At 35.9% G+C, this 23,513-nt stretch overlaps 1 protein-coding gene across 1 annotated transcript in view; it reads right to left on the bottom strand.

The window, feature by feature from the left end:
• Positions 1–1,340: 1,340 nt before the first annotated feature.
• Positions 1,341–23,513, bottom strand: part of CDH8 (cadherin 8) — a 366,803-nt gene continuing 344,630 nt past the window's right edge. The window contains exons 11-12 of the mRNA XM_021704193.1: positions 3,519–3,770; positions 1,341–2,144 (exon numbers count right to left, since the gene is read on the bottom strand). Of these exons, the coding sequence (XP_021559868.1) occupies positions 1,651–2,144; positions 3,519–3,770 (746 nt within the window). The 3' untranslated portion in view covers positions 1,341–1,650. The remainder of the gene's footprint in view (positions 2,145–3,518; positions 3,771–23,513) is intronic.

A 23,513-nucleotide genomic window follows, 5' to 3' on the forward strand; every position in this document is an offset into this window, starting at 1 on the left:
CTTAACAGATCTTCATCTGATTAGGAAAAAAAAATGATGACAACAAAGGTATTTATAAAAATATATTTCACAAAGTAGGAAACAGTACAGGAGTTTCTCTGAATACAATACATGAAGTAAATAAACAATATTGCATTAAAGCAAAGTAGAAAATTAAAATGATCTGCATGTAGTACTTGATTTTTATCATACATTTTCTACTTCTAAATGGCAGGATTGTGTTACAAATTGAATATGCTCACATCTTCTAGTGCTGTTCTTTTTTGGAGTCTAAGACTTTCTGTGCATCACCATGAAGATCAGGGAGAGAAGTGCTATAAAACAAAAGCAGTAAAATTATGTACAAACCAGTTCCTGCTCTAAAACAATGGGGGGAACTTGAAGCGTGTTTATTGGGCAGGGCATTATGTAGGTATCTAAAAGTCTAGAGTTTAAATATTCACATGAATCAATATACTTTTCAGATGTTTGTGCTTGTAGTAAAAACACCAAATACTAGGATTATGAACAAAATAGAAAACAGTCCAAAAGTTTCTCTGGGAAAATGCTGCTCCTGCCATCACCAGCCACAATAACACTTTCTACTCTAAAGAGACTATTAGCTCCCCCTTTGATAATATTGCCTGCCATACTCATCTCATCGAAATGTACATGTATTAAACATTCATTGTATATATATATATTTATATAAAACAATCTAAAGGATTATTAATGGATATAATTTAGGGTTTTTTTTTTCATATAGTCCCTTAATCTATAGATTACCAACCTTAATAAATAAAAGCATTAATGGACATCAATAAAATATTTATTTCGAGGATTAAACAAATAAATTCACGCGCTAGCAATAAAACCATCTGTCTCTTATGTAGTCCACTGTGTGATACAGTTTATCTTTGTGTCCTTGTGGAAGAAGATGAAGTGGAGGGAACGAGTAATCCTGCTTCCAGAAAACAAGCCTGTTTGAATGGGATTTCTCTCCTTCCACCACTGAGTTGGCAATCCCCACCCTGGAATGGATTAGGAACATGTGAATATTTTAAGGCTCGACACAATATTTAAAGATGCTATTCAGTCTCTGATGAGTGGGGCCAACAGTTATGTACAATGTGTGGTCACCGTACCGTATAATCTAGGAGGCCTCCCAAAACTCCAAAAAGTCATCATGTACAGCGGACCAAGTATTGCTTTTTCATGTGTGGCGGGATCCTTATTGGTGAAGGGGAAAAAACCACTTGCATTTATAAAAATCCTTGCAGAAGACACATATCAGCAGCACATTTCTTGCAGGTCCATTTTTCTAAGAAAGCACCTTTTAATTTTGATTTTTTCCTCTTTTTAAACCATCTCTCTAAGGATTAGCCAGGATCCCAATCTTTGTCTGTGGTGGTTAGGTAAATATCAAATATCCAAAGACTTCTAGACACTCCACGTACTTTAATTCACACTCCACAAGATTTATAACCTCCTAACATATACTTTTTATTTTTATTATTAATTTTTGGTTCAACATTGAAATGTAGTTGAGTTTATAGATGATTGGTGCTAAACTTGCCTCTAAAACAAATAGCCACATTGGTTGTATCTAAGGGGTGTGACCCTAGAATATTACAGAATGCTCAGTTCCACTGATTAATTTATAATCTACTGTCAAGTTTCTTTGTCACTTTCACCAACAGAGTAGAGTTCTCCCAGTCTCTTAAAGCGGGGACCCCAGTCACTGAGGTAGTCAAAATTCTGGTCTGAGTCTGAGGTGGTGGACTCCAAGGAGCTGAGGGAGCCAGCCACAGACCCTCGGCCTTCATAGCCATAAATCTGAATGGAGTCATAAGGCGGGGCAGTGGGGTCATTATCTGCCTCATGTAGCCGGACATTTATAAATTCATCGACATCAACCCCATTCGGAACAGGAGCAAGCCCTTGCCTTGGCATAAACTGCAAATCTGGTTTAATATCCTTACGGGGTAAAAATCCATTAATTCCATCTGGGTTTTGTAAAGTCGCAATATCAAAAGCCTCTGTGTCTTCCTCTCCTCCTCCTTCATCATCATAGCGGATGATGTTTTCTCGTACATCTTCATCGTCTTTAATAATTAATGGCTCGTTTTTATGTCGCCGCAGAGTTACAAACAGCACCACGATGACTGTAGGAAAAGTGTGAAATAACAATTAGCTTAACTTGCAAATAATTTCATAAGCACTGCATCGTGTGTGTTAAGAGAGAGTGGCATTGCCTTGATACCATTCACGTGGGAATTAAGTTAAACACCTTTCTGAAGGATGGGGATTGAATTCTGAATGAATATTATTCCAGGTTGCTTCTGTGTACTCAGTGGTGATGAAGCTGGGTTAAAAGAGTAAGTTTGCATCTATCCATGGTGAAAGCTGCGTGTAATACTGTTAAAAGCTCTAGAATAAATGGCACAAAATAGAAAACAGAACAGATAAAATAACTAACTTGCAGTGGCTCTTGGAAAAGCCATTTAAAATCCTTTGATTCCATGCCCTTCTTCTATAAAGAAAAGAAGCAGAGTTAATCATATCTAGTATATTTTGTGTCTTATCAGCTCTTCAAGACTCTCTCCAATCAAATAATGTTCATTCACAGATGAAGTGATATATCAAGATGAACGTCAAATTGGCATGGACAATTTGTTGTCTTGTAGGAAACCTGGGGCTCCTCTCTCTCAGAAGGTAAGCCTATGGGTGGGCAAAGGGAAATGGATACATACCTAAACAAGCCAGGTTAGCTAAATCAAACTTCATGGGGTTCATGGGGTAAAATATGGCTAGAAATAATGTTAATCCAGACACTGGGTGAGCAGGACGGATGCAACTGGAAAGATAGTAACTGACATAGTCTTTACTTAAAGACAGGATAAGGTATGACTTTCCTCTTGTGTATCTTCCTACTCTCTAATCTCATTTTTATAATTGGATATTTTTAATAGAAAAGTTACTAAAAAGCTTTCCTTAATTTGCAGTCTTCATTTTAATTTGATGTTGATATCAAGAAAATATCTGAGGAACACAGTATAATTTTGAAAAAAAAATTTTTTGTTTGCTTGTTTTCTTTTTATCTCACCAAACTTTGTGTTTGGATGGACTTAGCAACCCAATCTATACATTATTTAGGAAAAAGAGTATTTTGATACAGGGAGCCTCCCACTGCAGTAAATTGGTATATATATCAGATCTGCAGGCCTTTTTATAGAATACATGCTGTTCTAACCACATAAAGGTCCATCCCCACTTCCACCACCATTATACTCTATCTTTTCACTGGTGGTGGGATTGAAATAGGCACTGAATTGTCCTCTCCAATTGGACGTTGGCTATCACAGCACTTTTTTCCCTTCACTCCTCCTTAGTGATTTCAAAGCTTGCAGAAATGCAAGAAATTCCTTTTCCCCAAAAGAATGCTGACACCTGACTGGGGTTCAGGTTTGCTGTCCTAATTTACAGTCATTTATGAACCAGAAAAATGATGACCATTAAGCTATGAAGGAAATACGTACCTAGCAGCAAAATGATGCATGCTAATATGGCAATTAAGGCGCCCATACTGAGTCCAATCGGAAGGACATAAGCTTCAACATTACAAGACTGGACAACACCATCACTGCTGCAGCCACAGACACGGATGGTCAGGGTGCTGGTGCTGCTCAGAGGAGGATTCCCACTATCACTGATTATGATAGGTAAAAGATAGACTTCTTGCTTCTGGCGGTTGAATCCATTATGCTTTGCCAAAATGCTGAGGGAATTATCTGGAAAAAAGGGAAATTACAATAGTTTGCATCATTTCAAAATGGCTGCCCAAACAACACTTGTTTTTCTAGTTCATAAGTCCTCTGCAAAACTCAAGATAACCCAATTCCACTGGACCACTCAGGTTCTTTCCCCCTCCCTTCTCCCCACTTCCCCAGTAGGCATGGACCAAAATATCCACACCCTAACAGGTTTAATGAATGGGGCTTCATGATGGACTAATGACATTTTACCATCACTTTATAAATGCAAAAGATTTCTTTTATAAAAATAATTTTCAAGTGTCCTTTCAGAAGACACAAATCAACCCGTATCTCCATACATAAGTTTAATTTTCTCTCATTTATCCTGACAATGCAAAATTGGCTGGACAGAATTTCACCACATTTGAGAGGCATGTGGAGGAAGCTCTGTATTAAAAGATAGACTATATGACAATATGGCGTACAAAACAATGCACTTTGTTGATTCCCTCAGGTACCTACAAAGAGTCATTCATGCCCTTGCACACTTAAACTAAGATAGAACAAAAGTCCCATTTACTGCCAATTGGAGGAGATATGCCACATATATTAAAACTCTGTAGAGAAGACCTGTAGTGGTTACACAAATAAGAATAAAATGAGAAGTTACGGAAGTAGATGTTATATTTTGCATGTTATTAATTAATATGGAAAGATGTATTGGTTATCTAGAGCAATACTTTAAGACATTTAAGCAATAACGAAGGGTGCATTTCAGTTCAAGGTAAAACTTGTCAGTGAGGAGTGATTGGATGCATGCTAGCCCTATGGTTCTCATGGTTTTACCCCCAAAATAAATTTTTGTGGTCATTCATGCCTAGCTCATGAACTATAGTCATACTGTATATATTAATTATTAATATTTTCTCATTTTGATTAATGAAAGACATATCTATTCAAAATGGGAACACATATCTTACTGATATTCTAGACAAAAGCCAATAAACATAATATTGTTTAATGTGTGTAATGTTATTTGTGTTAAGGATTATTTCAGTTAGGATTTTTTTTTCACATATTGGCAAGTTTGTAGACCCTAGAACACCTGGCTACCTCATTGTTGCCTATTAAGCAGGGATTCCAAGCTATTGTTGTCCAATTCCTGGTCATCAGTGTCCTTCTGGCTTCCAGCACACTCAAATACATGAACAGATATTCCACTCAAGTGACATTAAATAAACATGTCAAATTTTCTGTACCATGTAGTGCTATATTAGAATTTCAAAAAAAAATGAAAGTCATTCCCCAAAATAGATGTATAAATTATATTTACTTTTGTTTGAGATAAAAGTGGATCTATAATGCCTTGCTAGTAAGCAGAGGAAAACACTTAGATGGTGTTAACATTATTTTTTCTAAATTTCTTCTGGTTTTGCCTCATTATTTAGTAATTTGAAGAGTGAAAAGAGGTCTCTAATAGAGTTACGCAGTGATGTACCAAATGATCCAGTTATCTTTATTTTCATGACCTAGAAGGAAATACCACTATGCTAAAAACAGGAGAACATTATCTCCCAACAGATAGAGAATATATAGCCATGTTTTATTTTCAGAAAGTGTGTGACAAGTTTGAGTACAGTTAATTAGTGCAAGGAACATTTGTAGATGATTTCATATACTATAGTTCAAAACAGAAGATGGGAATTGTTCCTCAAGATGCAGTTAATAAAATTACAATGAGGCTTTTGTCTTTTTGTGGTTGACATTATTTATATGGGAAACTATTTTTGCATATTCTCTCTTTAAAACAATCTATAATGATAATTTAGAAACTGCAGCAGGAGTATTGCTCATTGCCGAAGAAAGCTGTTCTCTTTAGTACCTAGAAAAGCATTGGTGGGTCCACCACTAAACTCATATTTTTTACTATACCTGGCATGTGCATATGTTGTTACTCTCCTATGTACAGAAAATTATTGACTGAGTAGTGGAAGTCTGAGACATTTTTGCCAAATTTTACCTGCTACATTCAGGCAAGTCAGTTCCCTATCTGCCTACTCATTTCCTCCTCCCCCCCCCCTTTTTTTTTTTTAACTATTTTTGATTGGTGTTTATATTTATTATTGACTTACTTGAGTTATTTTATGCCAAATGAAACTGTCATTACCGTATACATTTAAAAAACAAATATCAACATTTTTAACACAGTTCAAATTCCTGTATTTGAAATACCTTTTTTTTCTATGTGTTGCACATCTTCTATAAAGTGGTTCGTTTCTTTAAAACTTTTGTTGCTGTTTAGTTTAATATAGTCAATTTTTTCAAACTCTTTTAGATTAGCGTTTCTAACCTTATTTTTAAAATTGTGAATTGCATAAAATATTTTTATAACGTTATCTTTCACATTTAGGTGATTGTAAGGAATTGGGGTTTTTTCTGTCCTGGTAATTTTCCTAAGGTTTATTATTGAGGAACTTACCCCTTACCCACTGCTCTTCAACACTCAGTGTTCACAAGTCAAATTTCTGTGCATCCTCATCATTTAGGGGCTCTCTATTATGTTTCAAAGCTTTTTTTTATAATCCTCCATCAATACCAAGCTTTTTTATATATGGAAACTTTATAATAAAACTTGACGTTTATTAGGTTATTTTCCCCATCATGCACTTCTGTGTTTTGGCTATTCTTGTTCATTTGCTAATTTCTGAGAAATAGAGAATAGAGATTATCAAGTTCTATGGCAATCCCTCTAAAAACTTGAGTAGAAATTATATTAAAATATAAGTGAATTTTGAGAGAATTGGCATCTTTATGATCTTTAGTATTCCATTTCAAGATTATAGTTTCCTTATTTCCTTCAATATATGTTAATAAAACCTATATTTTTAAATTTAGCTACAAGAGAATTTCACATCTTTTGTTAGATTTATCATTGGTACTGTATATTTTGTTGCTTTGATTATATTACCTTTTTAAAAGTGCACTTTCAAATCATTGTTGCTAGTGTATAAAGTGTAATTGTTTTGTGCATTAATTTTAATTCTAACAATCTTCTAAACTTTTCTTTTTACTGATAAAAATATATCTCATCACAGAGTTCCACTTCAGCAAGACAATGTAAGGTGCTCCACAGAACTGTTCCCTAATGAAAATGGTGAAAATTATACAAGGAAAACCATTTAACATCTCTAGAAATGGTCCTGGAGACAAGCAGCAAATGAAGAACCATTTATCCAAGAGAATCTACCAAAGGTTGGTAAGAATAGTGAGATCATGGTGTGTGAAGCAGAACCCAGTTCTGTGAGATAGAAATTCTACTCTAAACTGGTTCAGCCAAAAACACAGGGCTCCCCTCCCCTCAGCTAGCAGATAAAGGACTGTCTTACCAGGAAATAGGAGGTGATAGCAGTTTCATCCTACTCCTGGCTATCTTTTGTTGAAACTAAATTTTGGGTGAGTGTGGCCAAGAGAGGGCTCTTCCACAGCCTATTCTTGTGTGACAGAGGCTCTTCCTGGGCAGGGCTCCACTGGGAATATAAGGCTTCAGTAGCCCTTGACCTGGTCTATAAGGCAGTGATTACATGTTGGGAGGGGCAAGCCAAAAAGACTTGAGGCTACCGTCCCCCAGCACCAAGCGCTCATCATCTAAAGCAGATGCTTCACTCAGAGAAAAACATCATAGTTTCCAACTCAGTTCTAGAGTCAGTGGCTTACTGTTTTGCAAGCAGAGGAGGGAGGAGACCGAGACTGGGGGAGGAACATGACTGGGCAGAACAAATCTGAAACACCCAGAGAAATACTCTAGAAGGAGCCCAAGCTTGATTGGATTAATTGTAGAGCAAGGTTGGCCCCAAAATTGAAAATAGAAATCATCTGGCAATTAGCGGAGCTTTAACAATTGGGGCATGGTCAGGGAAAGAGACAAAGAGAACCTTGCCAAAACCACTGTCATTCTAGAGTGACTGGTGCATACCTAAGGCTGGGATCCCCTGAGGTGAAATATCAGTGGCTTAATACTGCAGAGAGGAAATAGACTTAATGAAAACAGTCCAGCCAGTCATTAAACAAATAAACAAGCAAAGAGCAATCACAAGCTCTGGGTAGGGAGCCAATAACCAGATTTTTTATAATAAATTACCTAAAATGTCCAGTTTCCAACAAAAGATTTCAAGACATAAAAAGAAACAGGAAACCCATACACCAGAAAAAAAAAAAAAACATGCAAAAGAAACTATTAGTGAAAGCAACCAGATATCAGAGTAAACAGACTTCTAAGGGGCCATTATAAATGGGTTCAATAAACTAAACTAAACCACGATTAAAGAAAAAATGGAAAGGTATGGTGATAATGTCACATCAAATAGAGAATATCAATGGATAAAAATTATTTTTAAAAAGAGCACGGTGGAAATTCTGGAGTTAAGAAGTACAATAACTGAAATAAAATATTAATTAGAGTGGAGAAGCAGTAGATTTGAATTGGCAAAAGAAAGCATCCGTGGACTTGAAGATAGATGAATAGAAAATACGCAGGCTGAAGAATGGAGAGAAAAAAAAGAATGAAGAAAAATGAACAGAGCCTCAGAAAAATGTGGGACACTATTAAGTGTGCCAACACATGTGGAGGAAAAATATCAGGAGAGAAAGAAAGGAAAAGAAAAAAATAAAGCTGACAACTTCAAAAATTTTGAAAACATTAGCTTACATATTCAGAAATCTCAACAAACTCGAAGAAGGTAAACACAAAGAGATCCACAAAGGACGTATCATAGTAAAAAAAAAAAAACAAAACAAAACTGAAAGCCAAAGACAGAGACAAGGCTTTAAAGCAAGACCAAATTTACTCATCACTTGCAAGGGACCCCCCCCCCCATAAGATTAACAACTGAAGTTTTATAGAAATAATGGAGGCCAGACGGACATAGGATAAACATATTCAAAGTACTTAAAGCAAACACTTTCAACCAAGGATCATATATTCAACAAAGCTTTCTTTCCAAAACAAAGAAACAAAAGAATATGACATAGGGACTTTGAAAATAAACAAAAGCTGAGGGAATTTGTCATCAACCTTACATGCCTTATAAGAAACACTAAAGGAACTTTTTTGGACTGAAAGCTAATAATCCCAGATGATAATTCAAATCCACATTAAAAACAAAGAGCATCAGGAGAAGTAATTATGTCATTATAAAAGATGGAATACATAGTTTTTCTCCTTTTTTTCTTTTTAAAACAACTTTAAAAAACAGTTGTATAAAACAGCAAGTATGTAATATATTCTTGAACATCTAATATCTAGAAATTCAAAAGTAATAGTTGGATATTCCAGTATCCCACTTTCAGTAAAGGATAAAACTACTAGGCAGAAATAAACAAGGAAAAAGAAGACGTGAGAGACAGTATAAACCAACTATATCTAAGAGATATCTATAGAACACTGCACCCAACAACAGCAGAATAATATCCTTCTTAAGTACACATGGAACATCCTGCAGTGTAGATAATATGCAAGACCATAAAATAAACTTCAGTAAATTTAAAAGGATAATAATGTAAAATATGTTTTCTGACCATAATGGAATTAAATGTGAGTAATAGATAGAAATTTGGGAAACTCATAAATATGTGGAAATTAAACAATGCTTTCTTTAATAACCATTGGGTCAAAGAAGAGGTCAAAAGGGAAATTAGGAAATATTGTGAGACAATGCCAATGAAAATACAGCAAATCAAAATGCAAGGGATGCAGCTAAAGCAACGCTTAGAGGGAAAGTTACAGTTTTAAATGCCTATATTAATGTTTTTCCTAATGTACTATACTAACTAGACTCTCTAACACAATTTTTTTTTTAAAGATTTTATTTATTTGTGAGAGAGAGAATGAGAGAGAGCACATGAGAGGGGGGAGGGTCAGAGGGAGAAGCAGACTCCCTGCTGAGCAGGGAGCCCGATGCGGGACTCGATCCAGGGACGCTGGGATCATGACCTGAGCCGAAGGCAGTCGCTTAACCAACTGAGCCACCCAGGCGCCCTCTCTGACACAATTCTGAGCATAAGAAATTATGGCAACCACCTGTACCTTGTTCTCAATACTAAAAAAGGAAACAGCTTTTGACTCTCAACATTAAGATGACTGATGGTGTTTATTGGAAGGCACTTTTTGTTATCATCTGTTTACTTGCACTCTTTTTTTCTCCTTGATTTTTTTCTTTTTCTTTTTTTTTTTTCTTTCCAATGATGAGAAGGGAAAAGGCAGTCATATAAAGGACAGTTGTTCAATACCTCTAAACCTGGATTCAATTACATTATGATATTATTTAAAAATCTTCTTTTCAGTCCTTCATATTTTCATGCGTTTCCAATTTCTGTCATCTTGCCTCTGCATTGCAACCTATTCTATCCTCGTGGCTTCTGCTCTTGATTTTTGCCCTTACTGCATTTACTTTTTCCTTTTGAACAACAGAAGAGCATATCCTGATAATGATTTACTGGAGAAAAAACATTTTCTAAAACCAGAAAATTTATGAGGAAAAAAAGAGTGATCCCTGAAAGCCCATAGACATGTATGTCATGATTTTTTTAATTTAAATTTCTTGAAATTGAGTATGTATAAACAGGATTGAGAAATGGAAGACAGTGTTTTATCAAGATCTATTTAAGAAGAGGGTGGAACAAAAGCATTTGGCATTCTGGAGGGAGGGCCAATGTCTAGGCGGAGAGCCATGTCCAGTTGTTGCCCATCTCATGTATTGTTGCCGCATTGAGATGATCGGGTATCTTAACCTTATCACCTGGTTGTTGGATATTCTCAGTAGGTGAAATAGTCAAATATCAGTACTCCCTATATTTCCTCCAGTTAGGGATTTTCCCATTTTCTCATCCTCCTGGAATGTTTTGCTTATCAGCTTTACACCAAGGAAGATGAAGGCCTGTGTGTCCAGAATCTTGCTTCATACTCCAAACCCATTTATTTCTGCTTATGACTGACTGTTGAGGAAAAGATCTTGGTGGTGAGGGAAAGTGGACCAGCAGCACCAAGCATACTTCAAATGACAGTATTCCCCAAACAGTGGTATCATTGGGTTCCTTACTCCTTGGCTGAGTAATACAAGGTCTACACCAAATAAATAGTAAAGTAGGGACCAGATAAATAGTAGATGTATAGGCTTGCTTTATTTCAGACAGTGTTTTACCTTATACCATTATGTATGAAATTCCCTTCAGATTCTAATAACAGATTCATTATAAATCAATATATTCACTTATATGTTTAGTTGTTGCCATTTTTTCCCTCCAGATTTACTTGTTAGAGCTTTACTGGAAGTAGTTAGAGGCTGTATCAAAAACAGCCATCTTAAAATTAAAGTCTTAGAATTTTTATGCAATGGTTTTGACCTTGTAGAGAAAATAGATAATACTCAGTAAAATGTGTGTATTATCTCACTAGAATCTAACCCCCTTGAGGGAGACTAGCCTTAGTCCAGGCTCTATTCCCAGCCTTCAGCACAGGACTTGACACTGAGCGAAGATCCTCATAACAACACTGGTCAGGCTATTTTATCCACTTTTATTTGGAATGTTTCAGTTTTAAGGAAGTGATCAAATCACTATACATTAGAAGCTTGCTAAGTCCATTTAGAATTTCTGTTACAAATTATTTTTCTTCCCATGTGACTTGCACGGTCTAGCCTCTGTCTCATTCTCCTGCTTCATGTCCTAGCAATCTGCTATGTTCTAGCCATCCTGGCCTTTTATGAGTTAAGGATCTTCACTCCTCAGCACTTTTGTAATTGTTCTTTCTTCTGCCTGATAATCTCTCTGCCCTCCCTTAGCTCTAATTTGAATAAATATTTATGCATTCTTTATGTCTGTGCTTAAATGCCTTTTTTTTTTCTTTTTGTGGATAATTTCCTTTACTAACTGTTCAACTTTCCCAGATAGATTTGTTATGCAATCTTATAAAAAAAAAAAAAAACTTTATATTTTCATCAAATCATTTATTACAAAGAAATAGTATACTAATAGGAATGTGATAGGCCCTGGGGATGCAGAAATAAACTGAGGAACTTAAGGATAACAAATAACCAATTTAAGATGCATAATGAGTACTCAGCAAATATTTAAGTGAGTGAAAGACTAGGTAATCATTAGCCACATTTTGTGGGTCCCGTATTTATTTCCTTTCATGTTATTTTGTCTTAGGGAATTATGGAATTATATATGATTCAGAATAAGTCCATGAGAAGGTTTGATTTTAGGCTGCTGGAGAGGATATATAGCCTGAGTCTATGTGGACATTTAAGAGAAATACTCATGGTTTCTAAGATTTAATCTGGGCATACCTCTTATCATGTAACATGAGCAATAAACTTAAGAATGCTTAGATTCAAACAGAGAAGACTGAGGGAAAGAATATCTGAGGTACCATCTCAGATATCTAAAATACATGAACTACCATCATGTTAAAGAAGTGCACACCAGAATTCCCTTTTACTGAGCTGAAATTGGATGACTTAGTCTTATATTCAGAGGGAGGTGCATAGTCTGAATTAGTATCTCCTATAGTTAGTTTAGGAGGAATGTCTTCTTTGATTGTTAATATTCAGTCTTTGAATCATTTGGAGTTGGCAATCAAAAGACCTTCCTTCATAGAACATTGATACCCTTATAAGAAAAGTTTCCTTTTGTAAATAAACCAGTAAGTATTGTTACAGATTGAATGTTTGTGCTCCTGTCCCTCCTGCAATTGGTATGTTGAATCCCTAACTCCCAGTGTGGCTATATCTGGAGATAGATCCTGTAAGGAAGTAATTAAGGTTAAATGAGGTCATAGGGTGGGGCCTTGAATTAGTGCCCTTATTAGAAGAGACACAAGAGAGCTTCTCTTTCTCCACCTATGGGTTCACGAAGAGGAGGTCATGTGAGCACACAGCAAGATGGTGGCCCCCTACAAGCAGTCAGGAGAAGAGGCTTCAGAATGAAACATACCTCGATCTTAGACTTCCCAAACCCCAGAACTGTGAGAAATAAATGTCTGTTGTTTAAGCCACCAGTTTGCAGTATTTGTTATAGCAGCCTGAGCAGACTAAAATAGTATTGTAGTCCCTAATTAATTCCGAAGTCTATCTACAGAGATAGACTGTGTCTACCTGGATAATACTTTAACGTTATTTGTGTAATTTTCCCACAGTCATAACTAATATCTTTCCTTCCATTTATTTTCTCTGTATTTTTAGTAGAAAAAGAAAGGTCATTATTCTTGTTATTATTTAAATATCCCATGTTCTTTCCTCATTGTCCTTTTTCTTCCCTCCAGATAAAATAAAGCAGGCAAATTAAATTCTCTATTGTTTTTACTGTAGTTCATCTGTTATTGTTGCCCTGATGCAGAAATCTTACTTTGCCTAGCTCCCATTTATTAGAAATCATGGAGCTATGGCTTTTGTTTATCCTTTTACATGCAAGCAAAAGCAACAAGGAGCCGGAGTTAATGAAGGCATTCACCAGACAAATATTTATGACCAAAGGAATAGATGAAGAGAAGATCAGTAGATATTTTGTCTTTCTGAGAAATGTTTCCTGGCGTTTGACTTGCAAATGTATTTCAAATTTTCTAAGTAAAATGGAATGAAAATGGCAAGAAGGTCAAAACAAAGGGGAACAAGCACTCTGTTGAGTAGGTATGGACAAGAGATTTAATTAAGTTCTTATCGTTGTGTTGTATCTGCTGTTTATTTCTAAAAACCTAGCAAAGCAATAAAGATACCATATCTATGGGCTTTCAGCAAATTAGATATAGATATATGTGTCTATAATACCTTATATCTAGGAATATGGAGTGAAGATCGTACCATCTATATTTCATGTATACATTTTTACTCTAAACACTAAGTCTTGTTGGAAACAATCAGGCTTCAATGAATTAATAAAAACTAAGACTCTGTGAAGCCATTCTCCTCCAGTACCATTATAACTTCCTACATAATTCATTGAAAGTGTACCAACATACTAAATCTGCAACAAGCAACTGGATCTTCTGAGCCACCTAATTAGATCATTTGTTACTTTTTTCTTTTCTTTCCTCATTAGATTGTCCACAATACCACGCGATGTCCATAATATCAGTGTTTATCAAGTGTTAATCATTATCAAATTTCCTAATATTTAGTAATAAAGTATATGTAGCCATAAAATACCAACCAAGATTTACTTTGCAAATCATTGTGAATTCTTTTGGAAGTTCCTAGACTAACACCAAACAATGTTTAGTCAACAGTTTGCAAGTACACATAGAATGAATTAACACTTTTTTAACAGAAAAACTTACTCTGCTATAACCATGCAGTACTACAGTTCTATAAATATTTACATGGTTTCCATTTTGCAAAGGAAATATACAGAGGCTGGGCTATGCTTAGGACTCATCAAGTAGCCTATAAAATTTAAGCATCTTCTAAAATTCTTTAGGAAGCTACATGAACTATTTTTTAATTGTTAATATAAGAGGAAAATTTTTTTTAGATTATATGAAGATGTTGTTGAGTATAGTGGTCTGAATGGTGACCTCCAAAAAGACAGATCCAAGTCCTTTTTCTTTTTGAAATCTGTGAATGTTACCTTACTTGGAAAAGAGTCTTTGCAGACGTAATTAAATGAAGTATCTTGAGACGAGGATTTCATCTGGGATGACCTGCTAGGCACTAAGTTCAAAACATGTGTCCTTATAAGAGTGAAGCAGAGGTAGATTTGACATAGAGTAAAGGAAGATGGAATGTGACCAGAGAGGCAGACATTGGTATGATGTAACCACAAGCAATAGAATGTATACAGCCAACAAAGAAGCTGGAAGACCCAAAGAAGGAATTCTCTAGAGTCTCTGGAGGGAGTAGGGCCTTGTCAGCAAATGTGCTGGATTTTGGATTTCTGGCCTCCAGAACTATGAGAGACTATATCTCTGGTTGTTTTAAGCCCCCAGTTTGTGGTAATTTGTTACGGCAGCCCTAATAAACTAATATAATTAGTAAATCTGATTTACGGAGGCAGGGAAGGACATACTTATTCCCATTTTACATATGAGGAACAGGGTTTTTGAAAGATAAAGTGACTTGCTCAAGGTTTCTCAGCTGGCAGCTAAGAATTACAATCAAATCCAAGGCATATTGTATACTCTGTCATCTTCAGAAAAGTCACCTTGGAAAACAAGGGAAATGAGCTCTAAGAAGGTGATATTAAAGCTCAAGGATAAGATAAAAAAGAGAAAGTGTGTGGAGAGAGGTTTTTCCATTCCATGACACCTTTATCAGAGACAAGGAAAAACTAAATGGTCAATGCCACTGGCAGATGAGAATTTAGTATTTTAGAAGGATCAAAAGGTATTCAATACAATACTCTAGAGATGTAAATCCCATATTCTGAGAGTCCACCTACCATAGTGCAGCACAGCATAGCATAGCATAATATGACCATGAATTAATTATTAAAAAGTGATTATTTTTGGTGTCAGAGAGAAACATAAGTATTACAGGGTCCAAATTCCATGATAGATACAATCACACTGCCCAAGGTCTTCTGAGTTTTATTATTTTTTCCCTGTACTCAGTTTGCATACTTGCTCTTACACAAAATGCTCCATGAAATTTACACAGATCACTTAATGCTTAGATGAAAATTAGATTTATCTTACTCCAGGCACTGGGGAATGACGGATGAAGACTATAATGACCTTCATTTTATTTCAGGAATACCTGCATTAACTAACACTCAAAAGTGAAAAGTATACCAAGAGCCAGTTTATGTTTTGTTTGAATGGAAATTTTAAAGCTTTTATAAATATCAGTAGATGGGGGAAAGAATATTTTTCTCTATTTGGATTTACGCAGAAGTGAAAAAAACTTTTCTTTTTGAGTGTGCAAGCTATTTAGGTAAGAAAAACAAACCCAAACAAAGAAATACTAAGGCCCTTAGTGGAATTTCTTTTGAAAATTCCAGAAAACAGGGGCGCCTGGGTGGCTCAGTCGTTAAGCGTCTGCCTTCGGCTCAGGTCATGATCCCAGGGTCCTGGATCGAGCCCCACATCGGGCTTCCTGCTCGGCGGGAAACCTGCTTCTCCCTCTCCCACTCCCCCTGCTTGTGTTCCCTCTCTCGCTGTGTCTCTCTCTGTCAAATAAATAAATAAAATCTTTAAAAAAAAAAAAAAATTCCAGAGAACAACCTCAGAGTGGTTACAGAACCAGACATCGGAAAGCTAGCGTTGTCAAGAGAGTGAGTTTTCCATTACGTCTCTATTGATTGAGTAGATATCTCTAAATATTTAAGAAACTGGGAGTTAGGGATTAATTGATTTTGCACTAGAGCTGATTAATTCATTTTGCACCAGAGCTGATAAATTTGTGCTCATTAACATACTTGATATATACAGTAGTTAGACCAGAGAATAAGGCGGTTTTAGAATAGCAGTTTAAGTGAGGTATACATTGCATGTAAGATATTGAAATCATTTAATACAGTGACTGGAGAGCTAAGGATATGAAAGAAAGGAATTACCAAAAGTAGTTTCTCTCGTTAACTTCCTTTGATTTGAAGGAGATCAAATACCCTGCAAATCATCACTTTGTTAGACACCATCATCTCCCTGAATGTTTTGAATTTGCACATAAGAAAATAAAACATAAAGTGAAAGCCACCAAAAATGGTACAAATCCATGTTCCCTTGACATCATCCATGTCTCCATCTTATTTCAAATCTACACTGATGCATTCAGTGAATTCTGCCCTCACTCAGTGCCTATTGTCTTAAGATATCACTGTCAGAAGAAAGTCTTCCTTGGCACACATTCCCCCCCCAGCATGCTGCAATATAGTCAAATATGATGGTTTTCTGTCTTACCAACAGAACAATCCTTGGATGGGGAGATATTTATATTCTTTAGCTAATGCATCCTTTTGTTCATCACGTGAGACATTATATAGAAGGCTCCATGGCAAGATGGTATGAGCAAATAGGTAGGTGGCTAAGTTAAGTGAGGATGTGATTACTGATCTCAAGGAACTTCTGAAGCAGAAGGGAAGAGAAAAATAGCATATAACTAGCCAAAATATCGGTCAGCTGGTGGTCCATTCTCTGTGATCCCTGTCCTTCCATACCCTGTGGTCCACTATGCCATCTGTACCTTGACTTATCCTTCCACCATCACAGATAGAGATGTGAGGAAGCCTTAAGGAAGGAACCACCTGTGGGTTGGGTTTATAGACAGAGCTGGTTTGTGAAAGGTGGAAATACAGAGAATGGCATTCCATCTTTTCCTCCTCCCTATTTCTGTTCAGTAGCATTCTGCCCTCAGCCTTTTCACCTAACCTCTGTTGAAAGGAAAACCACAGGCTCAAAATGGAGTCACTATGTTAAAATCCCACATCAGCAAACCAAGACTTGATACCTAAGCAAACTGCACTTTCAACTGCCCCCCTCCCTTGCCCCACCACCAACAAGGAATGCGACCTTTAACCAACCAACCTGGAGCTTTATGGTCAGCACCAGGGGGAGGTAGTCCATTTTTAGAATCCTTCTGTTCCCTTAGAATGCCTAACAGTGCATTCTCTGTTTATAATTCTCTTTTTTGTGGTCCTTCTGTGACTTTAAAAAATTTTCTTTCCTGGAATTTCAGTGGAGCTCCTTTCTATTTGCTAGATGGAATGCTGCCTGATTCATGTCATTGAATAAAGCCAATTGGATCTTCATATTTTCTTAGTTGAATTTTTGTTATTTAACACCTCTTTATGAACTGTTAGAATTTGATTCACTTATCTGATTTCAAATGCCAGACAATATTTCTAAAAGTTTACCCTATGTCTCTTGTAGTTACCTATTTGGCATATGCCCCTGGATGGTCAGTAGCACAAATTCATTCTTTCAATAATGGAACTAGTAATATTTAATCCATATTCTTCCCCATTTCCAAAAATCCCTTTCTTGGTTCCATTCCTTGTACCATCTTTATGGCTGTATGATTGTATACATCTCCAATAACCTCACTTCTTTCTTTTCCATGTAGGAAAAGTTCTGGCCATCCTTCAGTAACTAGCTGAAAATTTACTACTTCATTTATGAAAGAGGCAGTAGAAACAGCCTCCTGATTCAGAGGTGTAATGGAGATTGAATTATAAAGAAATTATAATTAAAATTATAAAGTAAATACAATAGTTTTAATTGGTCTGTTGAATAAGTACGTGATAGACATCAGTGAAGGTGAGTCACTTTTTAACAAGAGACTCAAAATATGAGCAGAACCTTGTGAAGTCCAAAATATATCTAATCCTTCAAAAATAGAATGCAATGAGATAAACATAGTCACTAGTCTTTTACTTAAAAATAAGGTATCTATTATCTACCAGGCTCTGATATAGCTGGTCCATCTTGACATTACACATTTTAAGCCAGTTTAATTATCAACTTGTATCTGAGCAAAAATTCACACAAACAGAAGCCAACTCTAAAATTCAAGCAGTAATTCAGATACAGATATCTGAGTGCACTAAAAATGCCTATTCTTGGACTTTACCGTAAATCAACTGAATAAGAATTTCCGGGGATAGGCCCTGGACATCTGCATTTCAAATAAAGTTTGTTTGCATAAAAATCTGGGATGCCTGAAAGCCATTCTACTCTATTCCATTTCTTCCTTTAGGTGTTTGCAGTGGTTAATGGCTTGGCCCAAGCCCTTAGAGGCTCCACCGGGGAAGCTATTATGCTCTGGGTTCTGTAATCCAGCAGGGGTAGCAGCTGATAGCAATTTTCCTGCATAATTCCTTCTTTTCTGGCTTAGTGGTAAAATAGCTACTAAAGAAGGAGGGAAAGATGCAAGAAAATGTGGCATCCTACAGCGAGCTTAAGTCCAGTGTTTGTCCTTGAATCATTTTAAAAGTTTAATATGTTATATTAAAACAGCTTGGCTAAACATATCTTTGGGCAGAAGTCTTACTATACAGTGAAGGCAAGAGGATGGAAGGCAGTTATGTAGATAAAATTATCATTCAAGCAGTGGTCACATTATCATTCTTCCCAGGTTGCTGAGAATGGCACGTGCTTTTGAATCTTAAAATCCACATTCTTTATAGTATTGGAAATAGTACTGTTTGATCATACAAAAATGACTTTACATTAAAGGTCAAGCTGATTTGCTTTTCCTCAAATTCACCCACATATTAACAGGTTAAAATACAGATGGAGAGAGCAGAAATAAAATGATCGAAGAAGAAGATACCTGTGTAGGTCACCCTTATGATTGAAATAGAAATCACATCAAACTCATTCAAACTCTTTTTATTGAAAATGTAATCTGATAAAATTCCCTATTGTTACACACTATAGAGAAATCTGAATACATTTTGAAGTCATGCATGATTTCATTTTAATACTTTCTTTTAAAATAAAAGGGATTTTTTTGATGAGTCTTTTAAAATATTCTCAAGATGATATTTGATTTTCCAAGCTTGCCATCCCCCGTTGACAATGGATGTGTAGTATTTTCTGGTACTGGGCAGTGATATAAAGATCCCTACCATCAAATACTCCACATTTTGGAACTATAAGAGGTGTGCTTCACAAGTACAAGTTTAGGGGGATTTATTCCATTTTCAACATTCTAATTCCTGAATAACTTATCTTAGGTATAATTTCTTTAGGATGTATTATTTCAGAATCCTTCTGAATATCATACTGGATAATATTCAGGCTCTGGAATCATTCCTAATTGTGTTTGCATCCCAGTTTCGTTACTTACTCGGTTGCGTTTTAAAATAATTTCCCCAAGGTCACAGCAAATACTCTTACTGTACCCAAAGTACTAATTAAGGAACTGAAGGTCAGAAGGTCTTTGAGGAACAAATGTGTTTTTCCATCTACAGCGTATTTTCAGGGTATGTCTTGTGTAAAGTATTAATAAAACCTAAAATAATAGTGGTTTTTATTAATATATGTAAGGCTATCAGTTACCTTAACTTTGAAAGGAAGCTAAGATCTGTAATCTTTTAAGAATATTTGGATTTCATACTTTTGTACTTTACAGAGAATTTCTACTTGAAAGCTTCAAAGTTGGAATATGAAGTAAAATATAAAGAATTGAGGAAATACATGTTAAGGAGTAAGGCTGTTCAGGATGCACACTGAGGAAGAGTTTCCAGAATGGAATATGATGAGGTTCTTATAGAATCCAGATGCAGTGTCAGTTTGCAATATCAGGTTTCCAAGGAAAACTTGCACTTAATTAGTATAAAAAAAATCAGTCATTGGTTTTAATAATCCAGATTTTGATTTAAAACTTTATCTTAATCACAGGCAGGCCCAGTGAACTCACAGTTTCCTATATTATCTAAGAAAAAGCCAAGAACCGGGCGCCTGGGTGGCTCAGTTGGTTAAGCGACTGCCTTCGGCTCAGGTCATGATCCTGGAGTCCCGGGATCGAGTCCCGCATCGGGCTCCCTGCTCAGCAGGGAGTCTGCTTCTCCCTCTGACCCTCCCCCCTCTCGTGCTCGCTCTCATTCTCTCTCTCTCTCAAATAAATAAATAAAATCTTTAAAAAAAAAAAAAAAGGAGGGGCGCCTGGGTGGCTCAGTTGGTTGAGCGACTGCCTTCGGCTCAGGTCATGATCCTGGAGTCCCGGGATCGAGTCCCGCATCGGGCTCCCTGCTCGGCGGGGAGCCTGCTTCTCCCTCTGACCCTCCTCCCTCTCATGCTCTCTGTCTCTCATTCTCTCTGTCTCAAATAAATAAATAAAATCTTAAAAAAAAAAAAGAAAAAGCCAAGAACCACTAGGAAATTGCTACAATTCTGAGCCAGGTTCAGAAAATCCACTGATGACAGTTCCTAAAGAGAAAACTGTCCAATGAAAGTTTACATCTTACTTCGCCAGTGTCTAGTGCACACAGTAGGTGATGTTAAATTGCATGGTTTTTCTATTTTATCTTTAAGCCTTTTCAGCACAAGATCATTGGTATCATTTGAAAGATTTCTTTTTTTGTCTTGAGGCCTCTTCCTTCCTTCCTTCCTTACAGTATTTTCACATGTATGTGTCTCTACTGACTGGGAACACAAATATTCCAAAAATTAAGGGGAAGATTTGAGAATTCTCTAGGAAGCTTTGTCCATGTCATTTTAGGATGCATTTTATCCATCAGTAGAGAGCTCACTTCTTTAAAATGGTCTGGGTTGGGGCGCCTGGGTGGCTCAGTCGTTAAGCGTCTGCCACAGCTCAGGTCATGATCCCAGGGTCCTGGGATCGAGCCCCACATCAGGCTCCCTGCTCTGCGGGGAGCCTGCTTCTCCCTCTCCTCTGCCTCTCTCCCTGCTCATGCTTTCTCTCTCCCTCTCTCTCCCTGTTTTTCTTTGTCTAAAAAAAAAAAAAAAAAAAAAAAAAAGATTAAAAGTATCTGAATCTTTAAAAAAAAAAAAAAATGGTCTGGGTTATGCCAGTTCTTCTTTCTCCAACTGAATCAAGATTGTTCTAGGAAGAATATACAACATCTTCCCCTACCATTTCCAAATAGAATGATATTTATATTATATATTTCTCTGATGGTGCTAGCCTTGCCTTACTATTTTTGTTCTGTTGTTACTGTTACAAAATAACAATTATGACAAGTATACATCATTCATATACAACTTTTACTCTTTCTTTCCTAGGAATATTAACCCAACTGGATTATTATCCTCGGAAGCAATTTGGAGCACCTTCTACAACACTGTTGGTGAGTTTTAATGATGAGACATCTCATTTTAATATTTAAAAAGTACTATTCAATGTAATTTGAAAGTTTTCAAGTCGAGAAAAACCCAAGGAGAGAATAATGGTCTCATTGCGTTGAAGACACATAGATGGCTGTTTGGATTTGTAGGAGTAAGTACCAGAGAGGAGGAATGTGTGCAAAGAGAAAGATTGAGGAAAGAGATAAAAAAGGAAAAAAATTGAAAAAATTATATTATTAAAATTCTTAATATAAGAAAGCTTTGTTAATAGTAGCTATATTAATATAATAAGAAAAGTTGAATGCATATTAGTATAAAACAAAATTTTAGAACAATGAAAATTATCAGTGATAAAGAGGGCTATTTCATAATTATGAACAGGTCAATTCAAAAAGAAGGTTTAATATGTGATGATCAACTATACTTAAAAAATACATAAAACAAAAAATGATAGAATTGAAAGTAGCAATAGACCAATCCCATAGTACTTCGAGATTTCAACACTCCTTTCTTAGTAATTGATAGAACATTAGGAAGAAAACAGTAAGGTCACAGAATACCTGAACCTGATAATTGTATATAATTTGCCATTTATAGAAAATTCCACTCAACAACAGGAAAAAGCATATATATTTTTTTTCAAATGTATAGGAACTATTCACCAAGATAGTCTAGATTCTGGGCCATAAAAGGTTCCAATGCAAAAAAAAAAAATTGAAATAAACAAGTTATGTTCCCTGATATGAAATAATTAAATTAGAACACAGTAACAAAAATATATGCAGAACATCACCAAAAATCTGGAAATAAAGCTCCATGCTTCTAAATAATCCATGAATCAAAGAAGAAATCACAAGGGACATTAGAAAATATATTTGGCACCGAATGAGAATGTAAACACAACCCATTAAAATCTGTGGGATGGAGCTAAAGAAATACCTAAGAAAAATTTAAAGTGTTAAATTGCTTATATTAGACATAAAGAAAGTCTTAAAATCAGTAACCTAACTTCCACCTGAAGAAACTAGAAAAAGAAGAGCAAATTAAGTCCAAATATATAAATGAAAGAGTTTAACAAAAGTATGAGTATCAATGAAAGAGTAAATAAACAAAAAATATAAATAAAATGAAATATTGTTTACTTGTAAATATCAATAAAACCTATAGGGGTGCCAGGGTGGCTCAGTCATTGAAGCGTCCAACTATTTCAGCTCAGGTCATGATCTCAGGGTCCTAGAATCAAGTCTGACATAGGGCTCCCTGCTCAGTGGGGAATCAGCTTGTCCCTCTCCCTTTGCCCTTTCTCCTTCTCCCGTGTATACTTGGTCTTGCTCTCTCTCTCGCGCACGCACGCGTGCTCTCATAAATAAATAAATAAATAAATCTATCTTAAACAATAACTTATAAAACTTTGCCTAGACTTAATAGATGAATTTGACAAGTAAAAGAAAACACAAATTATAAATTTGATGTGTGAAGTAGGGCAGTGATATAAACAATTTCATAACAATGGATTCCATAAATGAGATGAATTGTACAAGTTTCTTGACATTCAAAAAGTGCCAAAACCATTCAAGGATGGAAGAGAAATTTTGAATAGCCTTATATCAATTAAAGAAACTATACTAATAATTAAAAAGCTTACCGTAAAGTAAACCACAATCCCAGATGGCTTCACTATTGAGTTCTACCACACACTATGGGACAATATTATACCAAGTCTACACAAAATCTTCTATAATATGGAAAAGGAGAAAATATTTCCCAATTTATTTTATGAGGCCAGCATTACTCTGATACCTAAACCAGGCAAAATTATTGCAAACACACACAGAGACACATCACACATCAATATCCCCCGTCTTATGAAGTTAAATGTCTCACAACCAACTTTTCTGAGGTAAGGAAAAAGACACTGATTTCTAGCTTTTGCCAATTTTTGTGATGTAGGTATTTCAACTATGGTTGATTTCAAGCAAACAGCCCAGTATCACCCAGCTCCCCAAATTCCTGAAATCTTAGAAATCCAGACTCCTGGG

This window comes from Neomonachus schauinslandi, chromosome 16 (assembly GCF_002201575.2).
Source record: "Neomonachus schauinslandi chromosome 16, ASM220157v2, whole genome shotgun sequence".
NCBI classification, from domain to species: Eukaryota; Metazoa; Chordata; class Mammalia; order Carnivora; family Phocidae; genus Neomonachus; species Neomonachus schauinslandi.